At 46.5% G+C, this 22,101-nt stretch overlaps 1 protein-coding gene and 1 long non-coding RNA gene across 4 annotated transcripts in view; one reads left to right on the top strand and one right to left on the bottom strand.

Moving 5' to 3' along the window:
• The window catches only part of A2ML1 (alpha-2-macroglobulin like 1), a 41,744-nt gene that overhangs the window by 13,311 nt on the left and 6,332 nt on the right, over nucleotides 1-22,101 (top strand). Inside the window, exons 13-29 of one of the 3 annotated variants that reach the window (XM_008259799.5) lie at nucleotides 232-292; nucleotides 844-989; nucleotides 1,462-1,611; nucleotides 1,914-2,102; nucleotides 3,647-3,740; nucleotides 4,456-4,567; nucleotides 6,081-6,309; nucleotides 6,510-6,636; nucleotides 8,347-8,468; nucleotides 9,350-9,401; nucleotides 9,923-10,006; nucleotides 13,174-13,350; nucleotides 13,527-13,608; nucleotides 13,913-14,069; nucleotides 16,220-16,294; nucleotides 16,463-16,625; nucleotides 19,139-19,353. In XM_008259799.5, coding sequence (XP_008258021.5) covers nucleotides 232-292; nucleotides 844-989; nucleotides 1,462-1,611; nucleotides 1,914-2,102; nucleotides 3,647-3,740; nucleotides 4,456-4,567; nucleotides 6,081-6,309; nucleotides 6,510-6,636; nucleotides 8,347-8,468; nucleotides 9,350-9,401; nucleotides 9,923-10,006; nucleotides 13,174-13,350; nucleotides 13,527-13,608; nucleotides 13,913-14,069; nucleotides 16,220-16,294; nucleotides 16,463-16,625; nucleotides 19,139-19,353 — 2,235 coding nt within the window. Of the gene's footprint in view, nucleotides 1-231; nucleotides 293-843; nucleotides 990-1,461; nucleotides 1,612-1,913; nucleotides 2,103-3,646; nucleotides 3,741-4,452; nucleotides 4,568-6,080; nucleotides 6,310-6,509; nucleotides 6,637-8,346; nucleotides 8,469-9,285; nucleotides 9,402-9,922; nucleotides 10,007-13,173; nucleotides 13,351-13,526; nucleotides 13,609-13,912; nucleotides 14,070-16,219; nucleotides 16,295-16,462; nucleotides 16,626-19,138; nucleotides 19,354-22,101 lie in introns of those variants that run through there. The other 2 variants (XM_017343425.4, XM_089304498.1) reach the window with 2 other exon arrangements.
• Nucleotides 15,714-22,101, bottom strand: part of LOC149124687 (uncharacterized) — a 49,831-nt gene continuing 43,443 nt past the window's right edge. The window contains exons 2-3 of the long non-coding RNA XR_016213456.1: nucleotides 18,888-19,397; nucleotides 15,714-18,257 (exon numbers count right to left, since the gene is read on the bottom strand). This is a non-coding gene — a long non-coding RNA (uncharacterized LOC149124687). The remainder of the gene's footprint in view (nucleotides 18,258-18,887; nucleotides 19,398-22,101) is intronic.

Below are 22,101 nucleotides of genomic sequence, written 5' to 3'. Positions count from 1 at the left end.
TCCATCTGCCTTGTGCAACTCAGCCAGACCTCAAGGGCCGGAAGAGTCATTAGGACCCGTTGGCAACATCCCTTGTGTGACAAGTGAATGGGTGCTCGGTGGAGCATTGACCCAGGCCCTGGAGCTATGATAGAAGCCTCTCTTCTTGGCGAGAGCAGAGGCTCAGGAGTCAGTGTCGAGGTAAAACTCCTACAACTTCTGAGCTGTTGCTTATGTCCTTCTCTTCTTTAGTTAATAGGGAAAGGAAATTTGGAGATGGAGGGGCAGAAACACCTGAATTCTAAGAAGAAAGGTGAGTATACCTGCTTCTCCTGGAAGAGAAAAGGGTATTTGAAACTTCCAGAAAACAGTCCTTACACAGAGAAGAAATGAGAATAGAATATTATTAATAGTCCTAGAAGAACAGAAGAATGAGAAGTAGGGGCAAGTGTTTGGCACAGCAGTTCAGATGCCGCTTTGGACACCTGTGTCCCAGGTGTGAGTTTGGGTCTCAGTTCTACTTCTGATCCAACTTCCTGCTTAGGCACATCCAGGGAGGCAGCAGGTGAAGGCTCAAGTATGTGGGTCCCTGCTGCTCATGTGAGAGACCCGGATGGAGTTGCAGGCTCCTGGCTTCCATCTGGCCCAGCCCTGGTGGTTGTGAGCATTTGGGGAGTGAACCAGTGGATGGTCTGTCTGCCTTCCAAATAAAATGAAAATTTTAAAAAAGAAAGAAAGAAAAACGGGGAGTAAATGCTCCATGAGACCCGCAGCGAGCCGAGTGGGAAGCGCAAACACGTGGTGAGCTGTTGCCGCCAGGTGAAAGGGCACTCTCACCCCTGCATGTCCCCCCTTCTCTTTCAGGCCCGAAAGGCTCCTTCTCTCTCTCACTGACCTTCACTTCCAGGGTGGCGCCCGACCCCTCCCTGGTGATCTACGCCATTTTCCCCAGTGGAGGTGTGATAGCTGACAAAATGCAGTTCTCAGTAGAGATGTGCTTTGACAATCAGGTAACCTGGCATTTGGGGAGAGTGAAGACAAGTTCCAGCCTAAAGAAAGATCTTATGTGTGCTGGGGGTGGAGACAAGGCAGCTTTTGGGAAATAAGACCAAAATGATACAGCAGTCAGATGCCCTATTGCATGAGTGTCTTCGGTATCTTCAATGTATATTGAAATCCACCTCTCTCCTGCTTCTTTTCTTCACAAAACATGCTGCAAAACCACACGTTTTCTGGGGCTATTCCGCATGGTTTTTCTGTCTACTTCTTGTCTTTTCAGCTTTCTAGACCATTCTGCTGCACTGCTCAGTTTTTCCAGCCGTCATAACATAATAGTCCAAATGAGCTACACTTTCCCAACAAAAGAAGTGTCAGCACGAAAGAGAGGGTTGACTATCATAGCTGGCCAATGATCCAGGTCACGCTGTGTCCTTTGCTCTCCAAGCTAATCCAATCCTCAAGTTAAATCTTTCCCTCCCCCAGGTTTCCCTTAGCTTCTCACCATCCCAGCAGCTTCCAGGGTCAGAGGTGGAACTGGAGCTGCAGGCAGCTCCCTCGTCCCTGTGTGCCATCCGGGCTGTAGATGAGAGTGTCTTACTCCTTAGGCCTGAGACAGAGCTGAGCAACAGCTCGGTGAGTTGTCTGCGAATGGGGCGGGGAGAGGGAGTTGACAGAAGACAATTTGCAGCGAATCAAGGTCGTTTTCAGAGCGTGTGAAAGAATGGCATGGTTAATATATTAATAAGGGATGAGGATGAAATAGGAGATGTAAGGATTCTCTAAACAATTGAGATCGAGATTAAAATTTAGAAAGTAAGGACAGTGGTTATAGTGGAATAAAGATAAGACTAATTCTGAGTTGTGAACAGTGGCACCAGAATCTGAGAGGAGTTTCTTATGTGAATTCTGAATCCTTCTTACCCCTCTTGTCTCAGGTCTATGGGATGTTTCCATTCTGGTACGGTCACTACCCCTACCAAGTGGCTGAGTACGAGTGTTCAGACGCTGGCCTGTGGGACTTTCCCCAGCCTCTCGTGGCTCTGGTGCCTGAAGAGCGTTCGAGCAGGCGTTCTCTCATCTGGAGGCCCTGGTACTCTGCACGAGATCTTTTCAGCCTTTTCCAGGTAGATGTTCTCAACCATCTTGTTTTATAGAAAGCAGTGGAGGAGGCTGGGGAAGGGAGGGGGTCCATAGCAAGAAATCAGAGAGACTCATAAGGACACAGACAGGAACAAAACCTGGAAAGAAACTTCTGACCTGTAAGGCAGCCTCGCTTGGCTCTTGTACTTGAAGTTGCCCAGTTATGTTGAAGGAGAACCACTGTAGGGGCTGTAAGCTTCCTCTTCCTCTTTCTATGGTCCCCAAACATTGATTTCCATGGGATGAGTCATGAGGAACAGCAGGGAAGCTAGACCAGAGGTCTGTTACTACTATTACGCAAAATATTTTGCCCCTATGTTATTAACAGGGTTTTGTGACCTTAATCTGACCAAGAAGTATCTGAGGTCAGGGACCAGACTCTTGTTCATCTTTGTGTTTTCTCTTATACCAGACCCTTTGCAGTAATCCTTGTATTTTTGTTGAATTGATTCAGCTGATATGGTCTCTGCTCTCAGAATGGTCAGAGCATAAGTCAAATAATAAGGATACAGTGACTAATATTTGGAAGAAACATTAAGCATTAAAAGTTTATTTATTTAAGAGGCAAAGAGACAGAGAGCTTCTGTCTGTTGTTTCACTCCCCAAATGCCCACAATTCAAAGCCAGGAGCTAGTCTCCCATGTGGGTGGCAGGGACCCAACTACTCAAACCATCGCTTGATGCCTCCCAGGGTCTGTCTTGGCAGAAAACTGGAATCTGGAGTGGAACTGGGACTCGAACCAAGGCATCTGTGGGTGTTTAACCACTAGGTAAAACACTTACCCCACATTACACATATTTAATGTTGAAATAATTTTAATCAAAAAAGTCATGAGGGAGGGTCTTCAAGAAGTTCATGCAAAATGTGTGCTATTAAGAAACTGTATGTGGGAATCAGCACTGTGGAATAGCAGGTAAAGCTGCCAACTGCACTGCCGGCATCCCATATGGGTGCCGGTTCGAGTCCCAGCTGCTCCACTTCCCATCCAGCTCTCATCCCTGAGAAGGCAATGGGGATGGCCCAAGTCCTTGGGCCCCTGCACCCATGTGGGAGACCCAGAAGAAGCTCCTGGCTCCTGGCTTCGGATCGCCACATCTCTGGCCATTGCGGCCATCTGGGGAGTGAAGCAGCAGATGGGAGACCTCTCTCTCTTTGTTTCTCCTCTCTCTTTGTAACTCTTATTTTCAAATAAATAAGTAAATCTTTTTTTTTTTTTTAAAAAGCAAAAACAAAAAGAAACTGTATGTGGAACTGAGAATTTTTTAAATAGCAAAATAAACTTGCCTAAAGTTGGAATTCCATTTTCTGTGAACTTTTTGAAGTACCTGTGAACTAACTGGAGCACAAGTGAACCAGTCTTGGTAGCTGAATATCGGGTAATAACCACCAGTCTCATCATTGATAAGAAAGGAATGCCTTGGTTGAACCCTCTGAGGGTTGTCTTCCTGGGCTGTAAGTAGCCTTCATCATAGGGGAAGGGAGCGCCTTGATACTTCCTTCATTCTCTGGCCCTTTGCTGCTTGTTAGGGCGTGGGCTTGAAAATACTGTCCAATGCCAAGATCAAGAAGCCGGCAGACTGCAGTCGCCAAACTCCTCAATACAACACCATAATGGGTGCAGGTAAGTTATCTCTGTGGTCTGTGGATTTTCTGAGATGCAAACAGTGTTGAAACTGAAAACTCTCTGGCCTCCTGTTTCTGCACTGGGCCTCTGCCTTGAATGCTAGTAGGTGGTAGGTCATAGGTACAAGAGCTTTCCAAGGGTTTTTCTGTCTCTGGCAAGGGCTTTTGAAGCAGGAAACCCTTATCTATTCATTCCCTGACCAAACCCACTTATCTGTCACTCCCCCAGAGGGCCTGTGTGACATCATTTCCTCTTTTCTCAGTGATATTTATTTATTTTAAGGAATAAATACAGAGAAAGGGGGGAGAGAGAGAGAGAGAGAGGGAATCTCCTGTTTGTTTGCTTGCCGCATACCCTACAACAGCCAGGGCTGGGCCAGGCTGAAGCCAGGACCTAGGAACTCAGTCTGGGTCTCCTATCTGAGTGGCAGGGAGCCAACTACTTGAGCCATCACCTTCTGCTCCCAGAGTGTGCTTTAGCAGGAAGCCAGAATCAGGAGCAGAGCTAGGCCTCAAATCCACGCACTTGCATCCCAAGCAGTGACTTAACCATTAGAGCAAATGCCCACCCCTTAGTGGTTCCTTTTTCCTTATCTCTAACTGGATGTTCTCTGCTTCCCTCTGAATTTCTCTCTAGTAGCTCCACCCCCTCAATTTATCTGACAGCAGAAGTCTTCTGTTTTCTAAAATTCTCTGATTCTTATTCCCAGCAGCAGGTGATGCCATCCATCCAGAGGCTTTCAAGTTATCATCTCCATCACTTCAGGACTCTCAGGTCCGCCAGTACTTCCCAGAGACCTGGCTCTGGGATCTGCTTCCTATTGGGTAAGTGATGACTCAAAAGTACAGTAAAGGGGCAGATGGTTAGCCTAGTGGTTGAGACATCTGTGTCCCACTTTAGAGTATCTGGGTTAGATACCCACCTCTAGCTCCTGACTCCAGTGTTCTGCTAATACAGTCTTGGTGATGACTCAAGTAATTAGGTTTTTTGTTTGTTTGTTTGTTTGACAGGCAGAGTGGACAGTGAGAGAGAGAGAGAGAGAGAGAGAGAGAGAAAGGTCTTCCTTTGCCGTTGGTTCACCCTCTAATGGCCGCTGCGGCCAGCGCACCGCGCTGATCCGAAGGCAGGAGCCAGGTGCTTCTCCTGGTCTCCCATGCAGGTGCAGGGCCCAAGCACTTGGGCCATCCTCCACTGCACTCCCTGGCCATAGCAGAGAGCTGGACTGCAAGAGGGGCAACCGGGACAGAATCCCGCGCTCCGACCGGGACTAGAACCTGGTGTGCCGGCACCGCAGGCGGAGAATTAGCCTATTGAGCCACGGTGCCAACCATCAAGTAATTAGGTTCTTCCCACCCACATAGGAGACCTAGATTGAGTTCCTGGCTCTGGCTTGTATAGCATAGGATGTTGCATGCATTGAAGTACAGTGTGGAGTCCAAGGAAAACTCAGAATCAGATCATTTCTAATGAATCTAAGTCTCAAGTCAAGATAATTTGATGGGGTATGGAAACATGTTTTGCTCTGGATTCTTATACAATCACTCAAAATAAATTCATGCATTTTCATGTTCACATAGTGAAGATTGTGCATTCTCACTTGAGAGCCACACAAAATTTTTAAAATTGTATTTATTTTTTGAAAAGCAGAGAAACACACACACACACATACAGAGAGACAGAGAGAGAGAGAGAGAGAGAGAGAGATGAAGAGAGATCTCCCGTTCACCGGTTCATTCACCAGAGCTGGGCAGGGGTGAAGCCAGGAGCCAGGAACTTATTCCAGTTCTCCCACATGGGTGGCAGGGACCCAACTACTTGAGCCATCACCTGCTGCCTCCCAGGGTGTGTGCATTAGCAGGAAGCTGGAATTAGGAACGGGGCCAGGCCCCCAGTGTAGGCACTCTGATGTGGGATGTGAGTGTCCCAGGAGGCATATTAACCTCTGCCCCCAAACACCTGCTCCATGTCCACACAATGTAAGGCACCTATTGATGTTTGTCCTTCCCACTGCCTCTGTGCTCACCTTGACAAGCCCCTGGAACACATGTCCTCAGGGACTCAGCAGGCATTAGGCTTTCTTTCAGATACGCTTGCACGCACAGCCCACCACACACTTCTCCCACCACGTAGCCCTCTCCCTTCCTTCTTCCCTATTGGTGCATCCTCACTCACCTGAAGAGTCACACTGAAATTTGTGTTTCTCTGGTTCAGTCACCTCTTTGTTTTTCCCCGTACCACAAAAAGTTTCACATCTGTAGATGAATTTGTAGCTTGCTTCAGAGATGCTCTCCTTTTCCTCCACTGCTTCTGCCTCACGTGGGCTCCATGTTCTTACAGTCACTCCGGGAAGGAGGCGGTACACGTCACAGTTCCTGATGCCATCACCCAGTGGAAGGCTATGATGTTCTGCACCTCCCAGTCTCGAGGCTTTGGTCTCTCACCCACCGTCGGACTCACTGCTTTCAAGCCGTTCTTTGTTGACCTGACCCTGCCTTACTCCGTAGTCCGTGGGGAATCCTTTCGGCTTACTGCTACCATCTTCAATTACCTGAAAGACTGCATCAGGGTGAGAGCTGGGGATGCAGGCAGCGGGTGTCAGCCCCAATACACCCACCCCCGCCTCCATGCATTGGTCCCCAGATTGGAAGCGGATGAATTTTCCTTGGAAGAGAGATGAGCTGTTAGCGTCCCGGCCCCCAAGTTGCTCTAGGCCTCTGTATGCCATCTGCTGTCATCACAGCTTTCTCTCTTATACATCCTCTTCAGGTTCAGACTGACCTGGCTAAATCGGGTGAGTACCAGGTGGAATCATGGGCAGATTTGCAGGCCTCCAGCTGTCTGTGTGCTGATGAAGCAAAAACCTATCATTGGAATATCACGGCTGTCAGACTAGGTAAGAAGGGAAGTGCACGGTGTGCAAGGGAGGCCTGGAGGGAAGTGTGATGGGAATTCTATCCTAGAGCTGGTGCTGTGGTATAGGGGACACCACGTGGGCACTGGTCTGAGAACTCTGTCCTTTCCTCCAGTGCATTTGCTTTGTTTCTCCCGCCTCCCTCTTTTATTTGCCTCTGGTTTTCTCCTTCCTGTGGCTATAAGTGAATGAGCAAATACTCCTCAATGGGTGACCAAACAAATTTATCCAAACTGAAATATTTTGAGTGTGAAAGGAGAAACTTCTTTTTAAAAGATTTATTTATTTACTTGAAAGTCAGAGTGACGCAGAGAGAGTAGAGGCAAAGAGAGAGAGAGGTCTGCCATCTGCTGGTTCACTCCCCAGATGGCCACAACGGCTGGAGCTGTGCCAATCTGAAGCTAGGAGCCAAGAGCTTCTTCCAGGTCTCCTACACAAGGACTTGGGCCATCTTCTACTGCTTTCCCAAGCCATAGCAGAGAGCTGGATTGGAAGTGGAGCAGCCAGGACTAGAACTGGCGCCCATATGGGATGCCAGCAGTGCAGGCGATGACTTTTCCTGCTACACCACAGCGCCGGCCCCAGGAGAAACTTTTAATATTTTAATATTACGCTGGGGCAAGAGATGTACAGGTATGGTACTTGTCAAGCCCTTACTCTGGGGCAGCCACTATTCTAACTGCTTTCCACGTATTAACTCAGTAAATTCTCACACCAACTCAATGAGACCTCAGCTGCTTATGGATTAAATCTGTGCAATTTAAAGTATGGTCTTTGATGTATTAGTTATCTAACACTGCTTAACACAACCTAGTGGCTTAAAAGAACAAACATGGTGGACAAGTGTTGTGGTCTAGCAGATCAAGCAGCCGCTTGGAACACCTGCATCCCTTACTGGCATGCCTTGGTTACAGTCCTGCCTCTGCTTCTGATCCAGCTTCCTGCTAGTGCACACTCTGGAAGGCAGAAGATCATGACTCAACTGCCTGGGTTCTATCACCCAGATGGGAGATCTGGACAGAGTGCTTGGCTCCCAGCTTTGGCCTGGCCCAAACCTAGTTGTTGCAGGCATTTGGGAGAATGAACCAGTGAATGGGAGATCTCTCTTCATCTGTGTGTGTGTGTGTGTGTGTGTGTGTGTGTGTGTGTGTTGCAGCCATCTGGGGAGTGAACTGGTGGATGGAAGGTCTCTCTATGTCTCTGTCTCTGTCACTCTGCCTTTCAAATAAATAATTCCCTGATCTGAAGTGAGGAATAGAGTACCTGAAATGTAATATATTGGAGTGAAATAGACATTTTGAGATTCTATGATTGTTTACAGCCCTTGTCTCTTCTGTTGAGGAACAATGTTCTGTTTTGTTTTGTTTCTCTTCATACTATTTGTTGAACTCTTTTACTTAGTGTAGGGTTAACTACACTTCATTAAGCAAACTGGAAATAGATCTTTGTAAAAATTAAGAGTGGGAATGTAGAGGGAGGAGGAAGAGGGGTTGGAGTGTGGGCGGGAGGGAGGATGGGGGGAAAAGTATCACTGTGTTCCTAAATCTGTATATGAAATGCATGGAACTTGTATAACTTAAATAAAATTTAAAAAAAAAAAAAAGAAGAAGGAAACGTAGGTCTAAAGGGGGAAAGACCTTCCTGGCACTCCTGGCCATAGCGCTAATGATTTATCTTCTCCTTTTTCCTCAGGTCACATTAACTTTACTGTCATTACTAAGATTCTGGACAGCAATGGACTCTGTGGGGGCCAGAAGGGAGTTGTTCCCAAAAGGGGCCAGAGTGACACACTCATCAAATCAGTTCTTGTCAAGGTGAGTTTTCTGCAGGCCCAGTTTAGAAGTAGAGGGCAGCCCAGCCAGGGATGCCCCACATCTCCCCGTACCAGTTAGTCTCTCGCAGAGGTCTCCCTCCAACGCCAGTCAGGCAGCTTCGGCTGTCTCTTTTCCTGGGCCCTTTCTGTTTTGAACCATTTGCCTAACCCCAACCTATGGCTGGGAAAGTGTCTAACGTGGCATCTAGCACATTGCAGACACTCAGTGGATTTCAGTTTCCCTGTTAAAATCCCTAACTTCAAGGGTGGGTATTTGGTGTGTGGTGAAGAAGCCTGCTGGGATGCCTGCCTCCCATATCAGGGAGCCTGGGTATGGGTCCTGGCTCTGCTCCTGAGTCCAACTTCCTGCTAACGAAGCTCTGGGAGGCAGTGCTGATGGCTCAAGTAGTCGGGTGCCTGCCACCCATGGAGGAGACCCAGACTGAGTTCCTTGTTCCTGGCTTTATCCTGGCCTAGTCCTGGCTTTTGCAGGTATTTGGGGGGAATGAATCAGCAGATGAAAGATATCTCTCCTCTCTCTCTCTCTCTCTGCCTTTAAATAAATACATTTTTTAAAATCCCGAACTTCGTCATTGTCTGCTGCTTCCTCTGTCATTAACCCCATTGTCAGTCCTGCCTCTGCTAAGTGTCCTCAACTTACCCTTAGCTCTTCTCGGAAGTTAATGCCCAGAAAGGGCCTGTCCGTGGGTTGAAATGGAGTCCGACTGCAGAGAAAACTCCTTCCTTCCCATTCTCAGGGAAGCCCTGGGGGCACAGGGAGGGCCCCCACCTCCCCATTCCATTCCCCTTCCTGTTAGTCAATACCGCCTGGCCTCACATTCATCTTCATTGTTGCTGCCTGTCCACCTCTCCGGATACCAGCCTGAGGGAGTTCTTGTGGAAAAGACACACAGCTCACTGCTGTGCCCGAAAGGTGAGTGGGCTCTCAGCAACTCCATTGGGCAGCAGGAGGTTTCTCTCAGCAAAAGCAGAAATGGGGAGGATGAGGAGGGATAGGAGAGCTGGACTCACTCAGGGGCGAGGTGAAGAGAACGTGTGCCCCACCATGACGATTCTCTTTGGAACTAGTTTTCAGTGAAGATGACCATGACGAGACTGTTACTGCTTCCATGCTACAGAAAGCTCTAGAAACCCAGATTGTACAGAGCTTTTCCTTGTCCTGGGCTTGAGAATCCCCACTGTTTCTACAATGATACTTTGACAAGTGTGTGGAAAATGGAATTACAAGATGATTATTTTGATGCAAATTTTTTTTTTCGTGGCCATAAAGGATCTTCAGAAAGTACATGGAAAATGCATACTATTAAAAAAAAAACGATGCTTGTGTGTGTGTGTGTGTGTGTTTTACCAAAATAGATGTATAGTATAATTCCATTTCCCACGGATTTTCTGAAGTGCCCTTGTATTACATCACTCTCTCTCTGCCCGTCACAGGAAACAGGGTTTCAGAATCCATCTCTCTGGAAGTCCCTGCGGATGTTGTTCCTGATTCATCCAAGGCTTATGTGACAGTTCTGGGTAAGACGCTAGACATGCATGACTCAAAAAGGGAGAGGTGATTGGGAGGCTGCATAGAGTGGCATGGGCCACGGCATGTGGACCAAACTGAGGAAAGTAACAAATCGGAAGTGAAGAAGGAAGAAGTTTGTTTTATGTAGCAGGCGAATACAGTGTATAGGAAACAGGACAGAGGGATTAGAGGTATACTTTGGTTCAAAACCAAAAGGAGGGGTGGACATGTGCCACAGCAGTTAAGTCATTGCTTGGGACACTCACATCCCACATTGGAGTGTGTGGTCCATGTCCTGGCTTTTGCTTCTGATCCAGCTTCCTGCTAAGGCACACCAGGGGAAGTAGCAGGTGATGGCTCAAGTACGTGGGTGCCTGCCACCTATGTGGGAGACTTGAATCAAGTTCTAGGCTCCAGGCTTTGGTCTAGCACAGTAGATGGAAGAGCTGTCTCTCTACCTCTTGCTATCTCTATTTCAAATAAAATGAAAAGAAATAAATACAAATTTTAAAATAAAGGAATTTTTTTAAAAGATCTTATGTATTTGAGAGGTAGAGTTACAGACAGAGAGTGGGGAAGATAGAAAGAAAGATCTTCCATTCACTGGTTCATTTTCCAAAAGGCCTCATGGCCAGAACTGGGCTGATCTGAAGCCAGGAGCCAGGAACTTCTTCTGGGTCTCCCATGTGGGTGCAGGGGTCCAAGCACTTGGGCCATCTTCTACTGCTTTCCCAGGCCATAGCAGACAGCTGGATCAGAAGAGCAGCAGCCGGGACTAGGACTTGCGTCCATATGGGATGCCAGCACCACAGGCAGAAGCTTAGCCTACTGCGTTACAGTGCCAGCCCCAGTTAAGGAATCTTGGCAGGAAGAAGTTAAAGGTCACTGCATTTTGATCCACATTTAGGTTTAGATCGTCAATAAACTGAGTGGAGGGAAGACAAAATGTTTGCAGCAGCTTTTAATTTTTTTTTTTTTTTTTTTGAGAAGCAGAGAAAGAGCTTCCATCTATTGGTTCACTCCCTCAATGCCTGCAATAATCAGTGCTGGGCCAGGCCAAAGCCAGGAGATGAGACCTTACCCCAGGTCTCCTACACGGTGGCAGGTACCCAATTATTTGAGCCATCACTGCTGCCTCCCAGGGTCTGCATTAGCAGAAACCCAGAGTCAAGGGCTGGAGCTGGATAATTTTTTAAGATTTATTTATTTATTTGAAAGGCAAAATGACAGGGGGAGAGAGAGAGCGAGAGAGCACTTCCATCTACTGGTTTGCTCCCCAAATGGTTGCAACAGTAGGGCCTGGTTCCTGGCCAGCATCACAGGCAGCTTAACTCTCTACTGCAGCACCAGTCCCTGAGGCTGGGTATTGAGCCAGGATATGCTGATATGGAACGTGGGTATCTTCATGGCTAGATCAAACACCTGCTCCTTCAACAACCGTTTTTACAATGTGGGATTTGAGCATAGTTTGGGGACTTACAATCATACTTCCACAGGCAGCTCACCTCAGTCCCTTCAGCAAGGGAAGGGAGTGAGGAGGAAAACATGAGTGTGAGAATCATGTCAGGGGCCGGTGTTGTGGTGTAGAGGGTTAGGCTGCCGCTTGAGGTGCCAACATCCCATATCTGAGAGCTGGTTGCTACAAGCCCCGGCTGCTCTTCTTCACATCCAGCTCCCCGTTAATGTGCTTGGGAAAGTAGCACATGATGGCCCAAGTGTTTGGGCCCTGAGACCCAGATGAAGATGGGGCTCCTCACTTACTTATTTGAAAGTCAGAGTTACAAATAAAGAAACAGAGAAAGAGAGAGAGAGAGAGATCATCCATCTGCTAGTTCACTCCCCAGTTGGCTGTAACAACCAGGGCTGAGCCAGGCTGAAACCAGGAGCCAGGAGCTTTATCCAGGTCTCCCATGTGAGTGGCAGGGGCCCAAAGAGTTAGGCCATCTTCCGCTGCTTTCCCAGGCCATTAGCAGGGAACTGATTGGAAGCGGAGCAGCTAGGGCAAGAACCAGTGCCTACATGGGATGCCAGCATTGCAGGTGGTGGCTTTATCAACTTTATCACAACACTGGCCTCAAAATTTCTCTGTCTCGACTAGATTCTATTCTCAGCTCTGATATAGCACCTTTGTGCTGTAGTCAGTCTTCTACACTGTACTGCAAGCTCCTTGAGAATGAGGGCCACATCTTTTTAATTTAAGTTTCTAGTACAGTTCTTGCAACATAACTGATATTCAGTACATACTTATAGATCTGAATTGAAGTCAATGTCTAAAATGCAATGTTAATGACTCACGGCAGGCTTATTGACTTACGGAGTATATGGAAGGGTCAGTAGATGTAATATGTAATAAAGATTGCATATTTGGGAGCAACTGAACAATCTGGAGGGTGATGAATTTATGTGTAGTAGAAGAATTTAAAGATTGAGTCTAAGTGTTGCAGATTTTGCTGGATCAGTTCACACTTGATCTTAGCCAAAAGGCTGAGAAATGATGCTGCTGCATCTCTCTCTCTCTTAAAAAAAATTATTTGAAAGGCAGAGTTTTATAGACACACACACACACACACACACACATACAGAGAGAGAGAGAGATCTTCCATCTGCTGGTTCTCTCCCCAAATGGCCACAATGGCCATGATTAGGCCAGGCCAAAACCAGGAGCCAGGAGCTTCATCAGGGTCTCCCACATAGGTGCAGATGCCCATGTATTTGAGCTATCTTCCCTGCATTCCCAAGTGCATTAGCAGAGATTTGGATCAGAAGTGGAAGAAGTGGATCAGCCAGGACTTGAACCAGTGCTAATGTGGATCTGGCCTTACAGTCAGAGGCTTAACCCACTGTGCCACAACGCCAGCCCCTATGTCTTCCTGAATGACCAAACTCCTCTAGATGACCCATGTATGTCTCTATGTGCTCTACCACATACCCAGTGTTATGATTTGACATTCAAACTGTTTACAATGAGTTGTAATTGTAATGTATTGTAATTGTTTGCCCCTGGCCATGAGCTCTTTGAAGGTGGAGGCTATGTTTGGCTTACTGTTGTCTGTCCAGGGCACATGGTAAGTGCCCATTACATCAGAGCTAATCCCCATTTGTTAAGGGGATGATGGTAACTCTTAAGGGTTCTTTCTGTACTTGACCACAACCTTCTTTCTCCTTTTGGACCCAGGGGACATTATGGGTTCAGCCCTGCAGAACCTAGACAGTCTGGTGCAGATGCCCAGTGGCTGTGGGGAGCAGAACATGGTCCTGTTTGCTCCCATCATCTACGTCCTGCAGTACCTGGAGAAGGCAGGGCTGCTGACTGAGGACATCAGGTCACGGGCCTTGGGATTCCTGAAGATAGGTAAGCTGCCTCAATCTTTCTCCCCTGGGTCGTATTCTCCTCCAGGGCCTTCGACAGGTTGCTAAAACACAGGGAAGTTCCAGGCCCTAACTCTCCCCCATCCTTGAAAGGCCTGGGAGTGGTTTTTTTTTTTTTGAAGCTGTCACTAAGATCTCAAATCGTATCTGGCTTCTCAGGGTACCAGAAGGAACTGATGTACAAGCACAGCAATGGCTCATACAGTGCCTTTGGGGAGCAGGATGGAAATGGAAACACATGGTAACTGTACCCGCTCCTCAGTGAGGACCGTGCTCCACAGCCGGAGTCTCCAGCTCCTCCTCAACTGTCCTTGCACCTCTCCCCTTAATTCTTGTGTGGGCAAGTCCCTCGCTCTTCTCCTGGACTCTGCCTCCCCAGCTCCTATCCTCGTTAATGCCCGGGAATGCCTCCTTTTCTAGGCCTCTGGTGGCACTATTTCCTCAACTCCCTTTCTGGAACCAGATGCCAGAATAGAGTATGGAACTACTGCGCCCTCACCTGGAAGTCCCTCCTCATGCCAGGGTTTTCTTTTTTACCCACGTAGGCTGACAGCCTTTGTCAGCAAGTGCTTTGGCCAGGCTCAGCAATTCATCTTCATTGATGACAAGAACATCCAGGATGCTCTCACGTGGATGGCAGGAAACCAGCTCCCCAGTGGCTGCTATGCCAACGTAGGAAAACTCCTTCACACTGCGATGAAGGTATGGATCTCTCCGGGGGCCTGCAGACCACCCTATGTTTGGGAAGACCTTGCGATTCTGAATAAGCAGAACTGAAAGAGCACTGGCCTGGGAGTCGGTTTTTTTCAGGTCTTCACCTGGACTCTAAGTGATCTTGGTCAGTAGTCACAGCCAGTCGAGGCCACAACTCCCAGGTCTGCAGAAAGAGAGTTTGGACCAGAACAGGATTCTCAAAGTATAGTCTCCAGATGGGGCAACCACATCACCTGGGGACTTGTGTGGAATGCAGATCCTGGCTCCCATCCCAGAACTACTGAGGAAAAAACTGGGAAGAGTTTGTGTTTTAACAAACTTTCTTGATGAGTCTGACACATGCTGAACTTTGAGACCACTGGACTGGAAGACCTCTGGGCCTGTTACTACCTCCCCAAAGTGAAGCAAAGCCATTCCCTGTGTTGGGGGCCTGGGAGGCAGCCTAGCATATTTCGTGAAGGTTTTACTCTGTACCAGGCACTGCTCTAAGCTCCCAGTTTATCTGATATTATTCAATGTGAACAACAAATCAGTGAGCTAACTACCGGAATACTGTTATCAATCCCATTTTCAGAGGAAGAAACTAAGAACTGAAATTAAGTAAACTGGCCAAGGTGTATACTGATAAGTGGCAAGACTGAGATTTGAACCTTGGCACTTGGTCTCCAGAAACTCTGCCTTTGCCCACTCACTGCATTGCCGGTGCTCCCCTCAAGCATAGGGTGAGGTGTAGATGCTGCAGGATACCTTGTGTGATTCAGAGCACACCAGTGGAAGAAAGCTTTATACCCATTTTCCTAGAGAAATCATTACGTCGGTATCCCAAGGCATAGATCACAAATACTGAGCACAGAAACAAAATCTCTGCCTAGGATTTGTTAGTATTCTTCACACATGATCTTTATCTCCTCTAAGTCTTCCTTTTCTCTTAGACACCATGTGAAATATACCTGGGTGCGGCCGGCGCCATGGCTCAATTGGCTAATCCTCCGCCTGCGGCGCCGGCACACCAGGTTCCAGTCCTGCTCAGGGTGCGGGATTCTGTCCCAGTTGCTCCTCTTCCAGTCCAGCTCTCTGCTGTGGCCCAGGAGTGCAGTGGAGGATGGCCCAAGTGCTTGGGCCCTGCACCCACATGGGAGACCAGGAGAAGCACCTGGCTCCTGGCTTTGGATCAGCGCAATGCGCTGGCCGCAGCACACTGGCCGCAGTGGCCATTTGGGGGGTGAACCAACGGCAAAGGAAGACCTTTCTCTCTGTCTCTCTCTCTCTCACTGTCCACTCTGCCTGTCAAAAAAAAAAAAAAAACACCTTAAAAAAATATAACTGGGAGGGACAGGGCAGGACTTCACTCTTCACTACAACATAATCACAGAGGTGTGTCCTCCTCCCTGGGTTCAAATCCAGCTCCTGCTGCATACCAGCAAGATAACCTTGAACAAGCGTGTTCGTTTTCTTTTGTATAGAAGGTGGATAATAGTTTAGATTAGATATTTTTTAAGACTTGCTAAGATCTTCCCAGGAAACACTTGAAGCAGGGAGGTTCTCAGTCTCCCTGGAGAGAGGGTAGGGCTTTGGGCAACTTGGGAGGGATTCCCTGTGCACGTCTCAGGTGCAGTGATGAGGCAGAAAGTCTTTTTTTATTCCTCTCTTTTTTATTTTAAAACTTTTATTTATTTGAAAGGTAGAGAGAGAGAGACAGACAGAGAGAGAGAGAGAGAAGGAAGAACGGAGACAGAGGTTTTTCCATCTCAAGACCCCAGCTCAAGCACTCTGATATGGGATGTGGGCATCCTACGCCGTGTCTTAGCTGCTGCACCGAATACCTACCCCTTCTCCCTTTTTAACTTATCCTTCCTAACTCTTTTTCTTGGGTTTCTTAAGTACCCTCTCTGCTGGAAACGTCATGCTTCCTCCTGCAGGCTTCTGTTGACGGTGGTGTAGTTACTGAAGTGCAGCCTGTTCCCCCGTCATGGTGTGTCCTGGAGCTTGGAGCTGCAGAAAACCAGAACAAAGGAGTCCTTTTTGTTTTGTTTGTTTAGAATTCATTCCTCCAGAGGGGAAGCCTTATTGCCGTTTACAGATAATTCTTGCAGGTGCTGGCTGCTGCCCTGCCTGACCATCTCCCTGTTTCCCTCTAGGGCGGGGTGGACGATGAGATCTCCTTGACTGCGTACATCACAGCTGCACTGCTGGAGATGGGGAAGACCACAGATGTGAGTTCTGGGCCCTCTTCTTATTCTTATTGCTCATTCCTAGGCACATTCACCCCTCTTTGTCCCTATCGACGCTTTTGACTCCAAGGAGAACATGATGATATCCTCCTTACTTCCCATTTTGTAAGGAGCATCCTAGAAATCCTGTTCTTTATCTTCACTTTTCAGGATCCAATGGTGACTCAAGGTCTGCAGTGTCTCAAGAATTCCGTCACCTCCACCACCAACCTCTACACACAGGCCCTGTTAGCTTATACCTTTTCCCTGGCTGGCGAAATGGACATCAGAAATATGCTTCTTAAAAAGTTAGATCAACAAGCTGTCATCTCAGGTATGCCAGTCATGCTAGGAGTCCTTGGGACTGTGAGATACCCATCATTTTCCTTAGTCTTTGTTCCATATCTATTCACTTCCAGGATCCAATTTAGTAAAAGTGGTCCTAAAAATCATTGCTGGGGGCAGGTGTTTGGCCTAGCAGTTAGGATGCCTGCATCCCACATCAGGGTGCCTGGGTTTGATACCTGGGTCTGGTTCTTAGCATCCCATTATTGCAGACCCTGGGAGGCAGTGCTGTGGCTCAAGTAATTGAGCTTGACACCTATTTGGGAGACTTGAATGGAGTTCCTGGATCCCAGCTTCAGTACCTGGGCTACTGCTGTGTGGGCATTTAGAGAATGAACCAGCAGATGGGGGCATTCTCTCTCTCTTAGTCTCTTTCTCCCTCTCCCTCTCAAATAAACCTTAATTTTTAAAAAATTGTTGCTGGGAGTTTTGTGAGAAAATCCATGTAGGTCTACAAAGGGCCTACTTTTAACATTAAAAGAAGCTAGATGGTAGAAGTTAGTCAGAAGATTTATTGGCAGGGAGCCGAATTGGAAGCAGAGCAGCTGGGACGCGAACCAGCTCTGATATGGAATGCCAGCCTAGCCAGTGGCATCGTAACTTGCTGTGCCACAATGCCTACCCCTTTTCAACTTCTTTAGTTTAGGATTATTTTAGATATATTTAGAATAACATTTGAAGTTATAACAAATCTTATAAATAAAACATTAATATTGTTATTAATAAAACATTTTATTTATCTAGCTGTGTATTTAAAATTATACTTTCAGGTAGAAATTGAAACTTAGCTTTCATTTATATGAATGTCCTTGCTGAGGTGTCCTTTCATATGGGCACAGGAAGTTTTTAACTGTAAGAATTATGTATTTGAGAGGGAGAGAGACACACAGAGAGAAACAGACAAGATAGAGCTGCTGTTTGGTGGTTCACTCCCCACAGGCCTGCAATGACTGGGGCTGGACTAGGCTGGGTTAGGCCTGAAGCTGGCTACTCAGTCTGGGTCTCCCATGTGGGTGGCAGAAACCCAGTTACATAAGCCATTACCACTGCCTCCTAGCTCTGCATTAACAAGAAGCTGGAGTCAGGAGCCTGAGCAAGGCATCACCCAGACACTCTGTTGTGAGAAGCTGGTATCCTAACCTGGGTCTTAACCGCAGTTTCCAATGACTGCCTCAAGATAGGTTTTGTCTTGTGTGTAAGCAACTCAAGTCGTGGAAGAGGTGTTTTGAATGGTGGGTGAAAGATAACTGTTGAGTATTGATTCATTGTGATCGTCTCTTTTCCATATCTTGCATTGTAGACTCACATGCTTTCTGCTATGTTCTTCCAGTTACATTGCCTCCTGTGGGTTATTTAATATATCTAAACGTCTATGTAATTCAACTTCTATCTTCCACTCTTCTCATTTCCATTTGTTCTTTCTTTTTGAGTTATCTGTCATTTTGACTGTCACAGATGTTTGTTTTGATCTCATATTCTACTTGATGGTCTGTACAAGTATGTTGTATTTGATCATCCTCATTAGCATTTCTTCTATGGTTTCTCAGAGTATGTTCTGCCATTTTTATTCTGAAAATATTAAGCCTTCAGGTAGAATAAATGCTGAAAAATTCATGAAATCCTGTAGACAGACAGAAAGCAAGAAAGCAAGAAAGCAAGAAAGAAAGAAAGAAAGAAAGAAAGAAAGTCCTGAAATGTGTAAAATTTTTACAGGAAGTTTCTATTTACCTATCTCCATTAGCATCAGAATTTTCTAAATAAACAAAGGTGGTTTTCATGTAATTGCTGGAGACAGGACAATCGATCAATACTCCTAGGTTTACCTTAGGAATTAGGTGTGGGTATGTACACAACCCTACCTCCATGCACCACCACCCCAATACACCTCTCCCCCTGCATTTATATCATGATCAATTAGCTAATTCCCCCAATGGGTAGGACTGTAGGACTTTCTGTTAAGTGAAATAAACCAGAAAGAGAAAGAACACTGGATGTTCTCTCTCACATGTAGAAGCTGACGAAAGTTGATTCAAACATAGACTAGTGATTGCTAAAGGCTGGGAAGGACGGGTGGGGAGGGAATAGAGGGAAGCTGGATAACAGGCACCAAAACAGCGAGACAGGAGGAATAGGATCTAGTGTCCCACAGCACAGATGGGTGACTGTAGTTCATAATAACATTTGTTTTATGGAGAACTAGAAGAAAGGAACCCAGAGGCTCCAAACATAGGGAAATGGAAATGCTAATTACCCGATTTAATCAACAGACACTATGCATACGTGCGTGGTGATATTATACTGAACCTCGTAGACAGGTAGAAGTATTACATGTCAATCCAAAATCAAAAAATAAATTTAAAAAAGCCTGATCCTGAGAAGTACTTTTTTCTAACCCATGATAAATTCTTGGTGCTTTCCCTGTGGTAAGATGTAGCATTTACAAAGAGAACATGGGAAAGTCCGTTCCTTCTTAGCCTTCACGGTTATTCTTCTTTCTTGTAGGAGAATCCATTCACTGGAGCCAGAAATCTACTCCATCATCGGAGGCCGGGCCTTGGTCGGAGCCTCAGGCTCTGGATGTGGAACTGACAGCGTATGTACTGCTGGCCCAGCTTGTCAAGGGCAGCCTGACTCAGAAGGAGATTGCCAAGGCCACTAGCATAGTGGCGTGGTTAACCAAGCAACGCAATGCGTATGGGGGCTTCTCTTCCACTCAGGTAACCAGCCAGCTCTACCACCACTTCTCAGCTAGAGTTAGAGCCTGTGTAGAGATAAAAGAAAACATATTACCCTTTCCTCTAGGTTCTGGGTCTTACAGTTCTATGGGGTAGGGGGAAGCACCTGGCAAATACTTCAAGAAGTATTTTAAGAAAAAGTAGAATTAAGAGATAAATAATTAAAGATTTTTTTGGTGCTAAAATTTTTTGAGACCCATGCCTTGTGGTTTTTTTTTTTTAATTATACCCATTTTCTGTGAACTTTTTGAAGGTCCCTCGAATGCATGAATTTCAAATTTTTTTCCAAAATAAGCATCTTTTAATTCTTCTTTTTGAAATACCCCATATATAGAAGGATTAATAAAATTGAGTCAGATGAACACATAAATAGTACTAGTAGACTCATTTAATTTTCTTTGTAGCCTAGGAAACATCAAATCTACATTTACATGTAAGTTGTATCTTATTCTGAGGAGCTCTTAGGTTTTTTTTTTTTTTTCACTTTGTTTCAGAACAATTGATCTGTCAATAGTGTATGGGATAATTTAGGGGAGACACTGAACCTGAGACCATCAGGGACTTCCTTTTGTCTAGGTCACAGGAAGAGGAAACCAAATTAGTGGGATGGCAATAGGAGGAAAAGAAAGGTAGAATGTGTGAAAAATTTAAATGGCATAAAAAATTATCTTAGATGATCCCAAAGAAAGTAGTCGTAGTTTGTTTGTCCTGAAAATATTATTAGATATCTACCATTTCCTAATCACTTTGATGAGGATACAAAAGTAAGATTATAATTTCAAAACTAAGAGCAGTTTCACTGAAGATATAACAGATTTAGACCTGAATAATGAACGTATTTTTTCTTTATTTTTAAAGATTTATTTATTGGCCGGTGCTGCGGCTCAATAGGCTAATCCTCCACCTAGCGGCGCCGGCACACCGGGTTCTAGTCCTGGTCGGGGCACCAGATTCTTTCCTGGTTGCCCCTCTTCCAGGCCAGTTCTCTGCTGTGGCCAGGGAGTGCAGTGGAGGATGGCCCAAGGACTTGGGGCCCTGCACCCCATGGGAGACCAGGAGAAGCACCTGGCTCCTGCCTTCGGATCAGCGCGGTGTGCCCGCCGCAGCGCACCAGCCGTGGCGGCCATTGGAGGGTGAACCAACGGCAAAGGAAGACCTTTCTCTCTGTCTCTCTCTTTCACTATCCACTCTGCCTGTCCAAAAAAAAAAAAAAGATTTATTTATTTTATTTGAAATGCAGAGTAATGGAGAGGCAGAGGCAAAGAGAGAGCAGAGACAGAGAGACACACAGAGAGAGAGAGAGATAGAGAGAGAGAGAGGTCTTCCCTCTGCTGGATCACTCCCCAGATGGCTGCAACAGCCAGAGCTGGTCCCATCTGAAGTCAGGAGCCAGGAGCTTCTCTGGGTCTCCCATGTGGGTGCAGGGGCCCAAGGACTTGGGCCATCTTCTACTGCTTTCCCAGGCCACAGCAGAGAGGTGGATCGGAAGTGGAGCAGTCTGGGCTCGAGCTGGCACCCAAATGGGATGCTGGCACTGCAGGCGGTGGCTTTACTCCCTACACTTCAGCTCTGGCCCCATGAACAGATTTTGTTAAGTGGAATATTTGGTAAAGATGTTAACAGCACTGAGTTTGAATATGGTAATGACCTAACTGGAATTTTTAAAAATTATAGGACACTATGTCTCCCTGTTTAAGGGAAATTCTTGATCAAACATGAGAAAGACTCTCCTTGCTCAACTTTGAAGAATTATAATGCATGATAATATTTTTGGAAATCAGTGATGAAATGTTTAGAACTTCTCAATGTCAAAATTGTTTTCAATAAAATCCTTGGCTATTACAAAAAGTCATCAATCACACGTCACCCAGATTGATTTTTTTCAGCTGATGATGCAGTCCCTTTCCTTGAATTGCTTCCATATGTTCAAGCAGTAAAGACTTCCCTGCATCAAATTCACAATAGGTAGGAAAAAATTGTAGGGGCGGGCATTGTGGCGTAGTGGGTAAAACTGCTGCCTGCAGTGCTGGCATCCCATATGGGTGCTGGTTTGAGTCCCGGCTGCTCCGTTTCCAATCCAGCTCTCTGCTATGACCCGGTAAAGCAGTGGAAGATGGCCCAAGTCCTTGGGCCCCTGCACCCACATGGAAGTCCCGGGAGCTCCTGGCTTTAGATGGGACCAGCTCTGGCTGTTGCAGCCATCTGGGGAGTGAACCAGAAGATGGACTACCCCCCTCTCTTTATCTCTGTGTGTGTATGTGTGTGTGTGTGTGTGTGTGTGTGTGTGTAACTCTGACTTTCAAATAAATAAATAAATCTTTCAAAAAAAAAAAATTGTAGATCTTCCAGATGCACAGATATAGCTTGTTCATACCTTCCCCGGGGTAGATGACCTGATTTCCTAATTTACAAGAAGTAATGCTAAGTATGATGATGTCTAAATACGAATGTTCTTTTTTTTTTTTTTTTTTAATTTGGGATATGAAGAAGTGAGGTTTTAAAAACATTTTTAAAAGATTTATTTATTGGCCGGTGCCGCAGCTCAATAGGCTAATCCTCCGCCTAGTGGCGCCGGCACACTAGGTTCTAGTCCCGGTCAGGGCGCCGGATTCTGTCCCGGTTGCCCCTCTTCCAGGCCAGCTCTCTGCTGTGGCCCGGGAGTGCAGTGGAGGATGGCCCAAGTCCTTGGACCCTGCACCCCACGGGAGACCAGGATAAGTACCTGGCTCC

This window comes from Oryctolagus cuniculus, chromosome 9 (assembly GCF_051225735.1).
Source record: "Oryctolagus cuniculus isolate XC-2025 breed Fujian yellow rabbit chromosome 9, ASM5122573v1, whole genome shotgun sequence".
NCBI classification, from domain to species: Eukaryota; Metazoa; Chordata; class Mammalia; order Lagomorpha; family Leporidae; genus Oryctolagus; species Oryctolagus cuniculus.
Note: the sequence above shows the minus strand (reverse complement) of the source record. Positions and strands in the feature narration are given on the sequence as shown.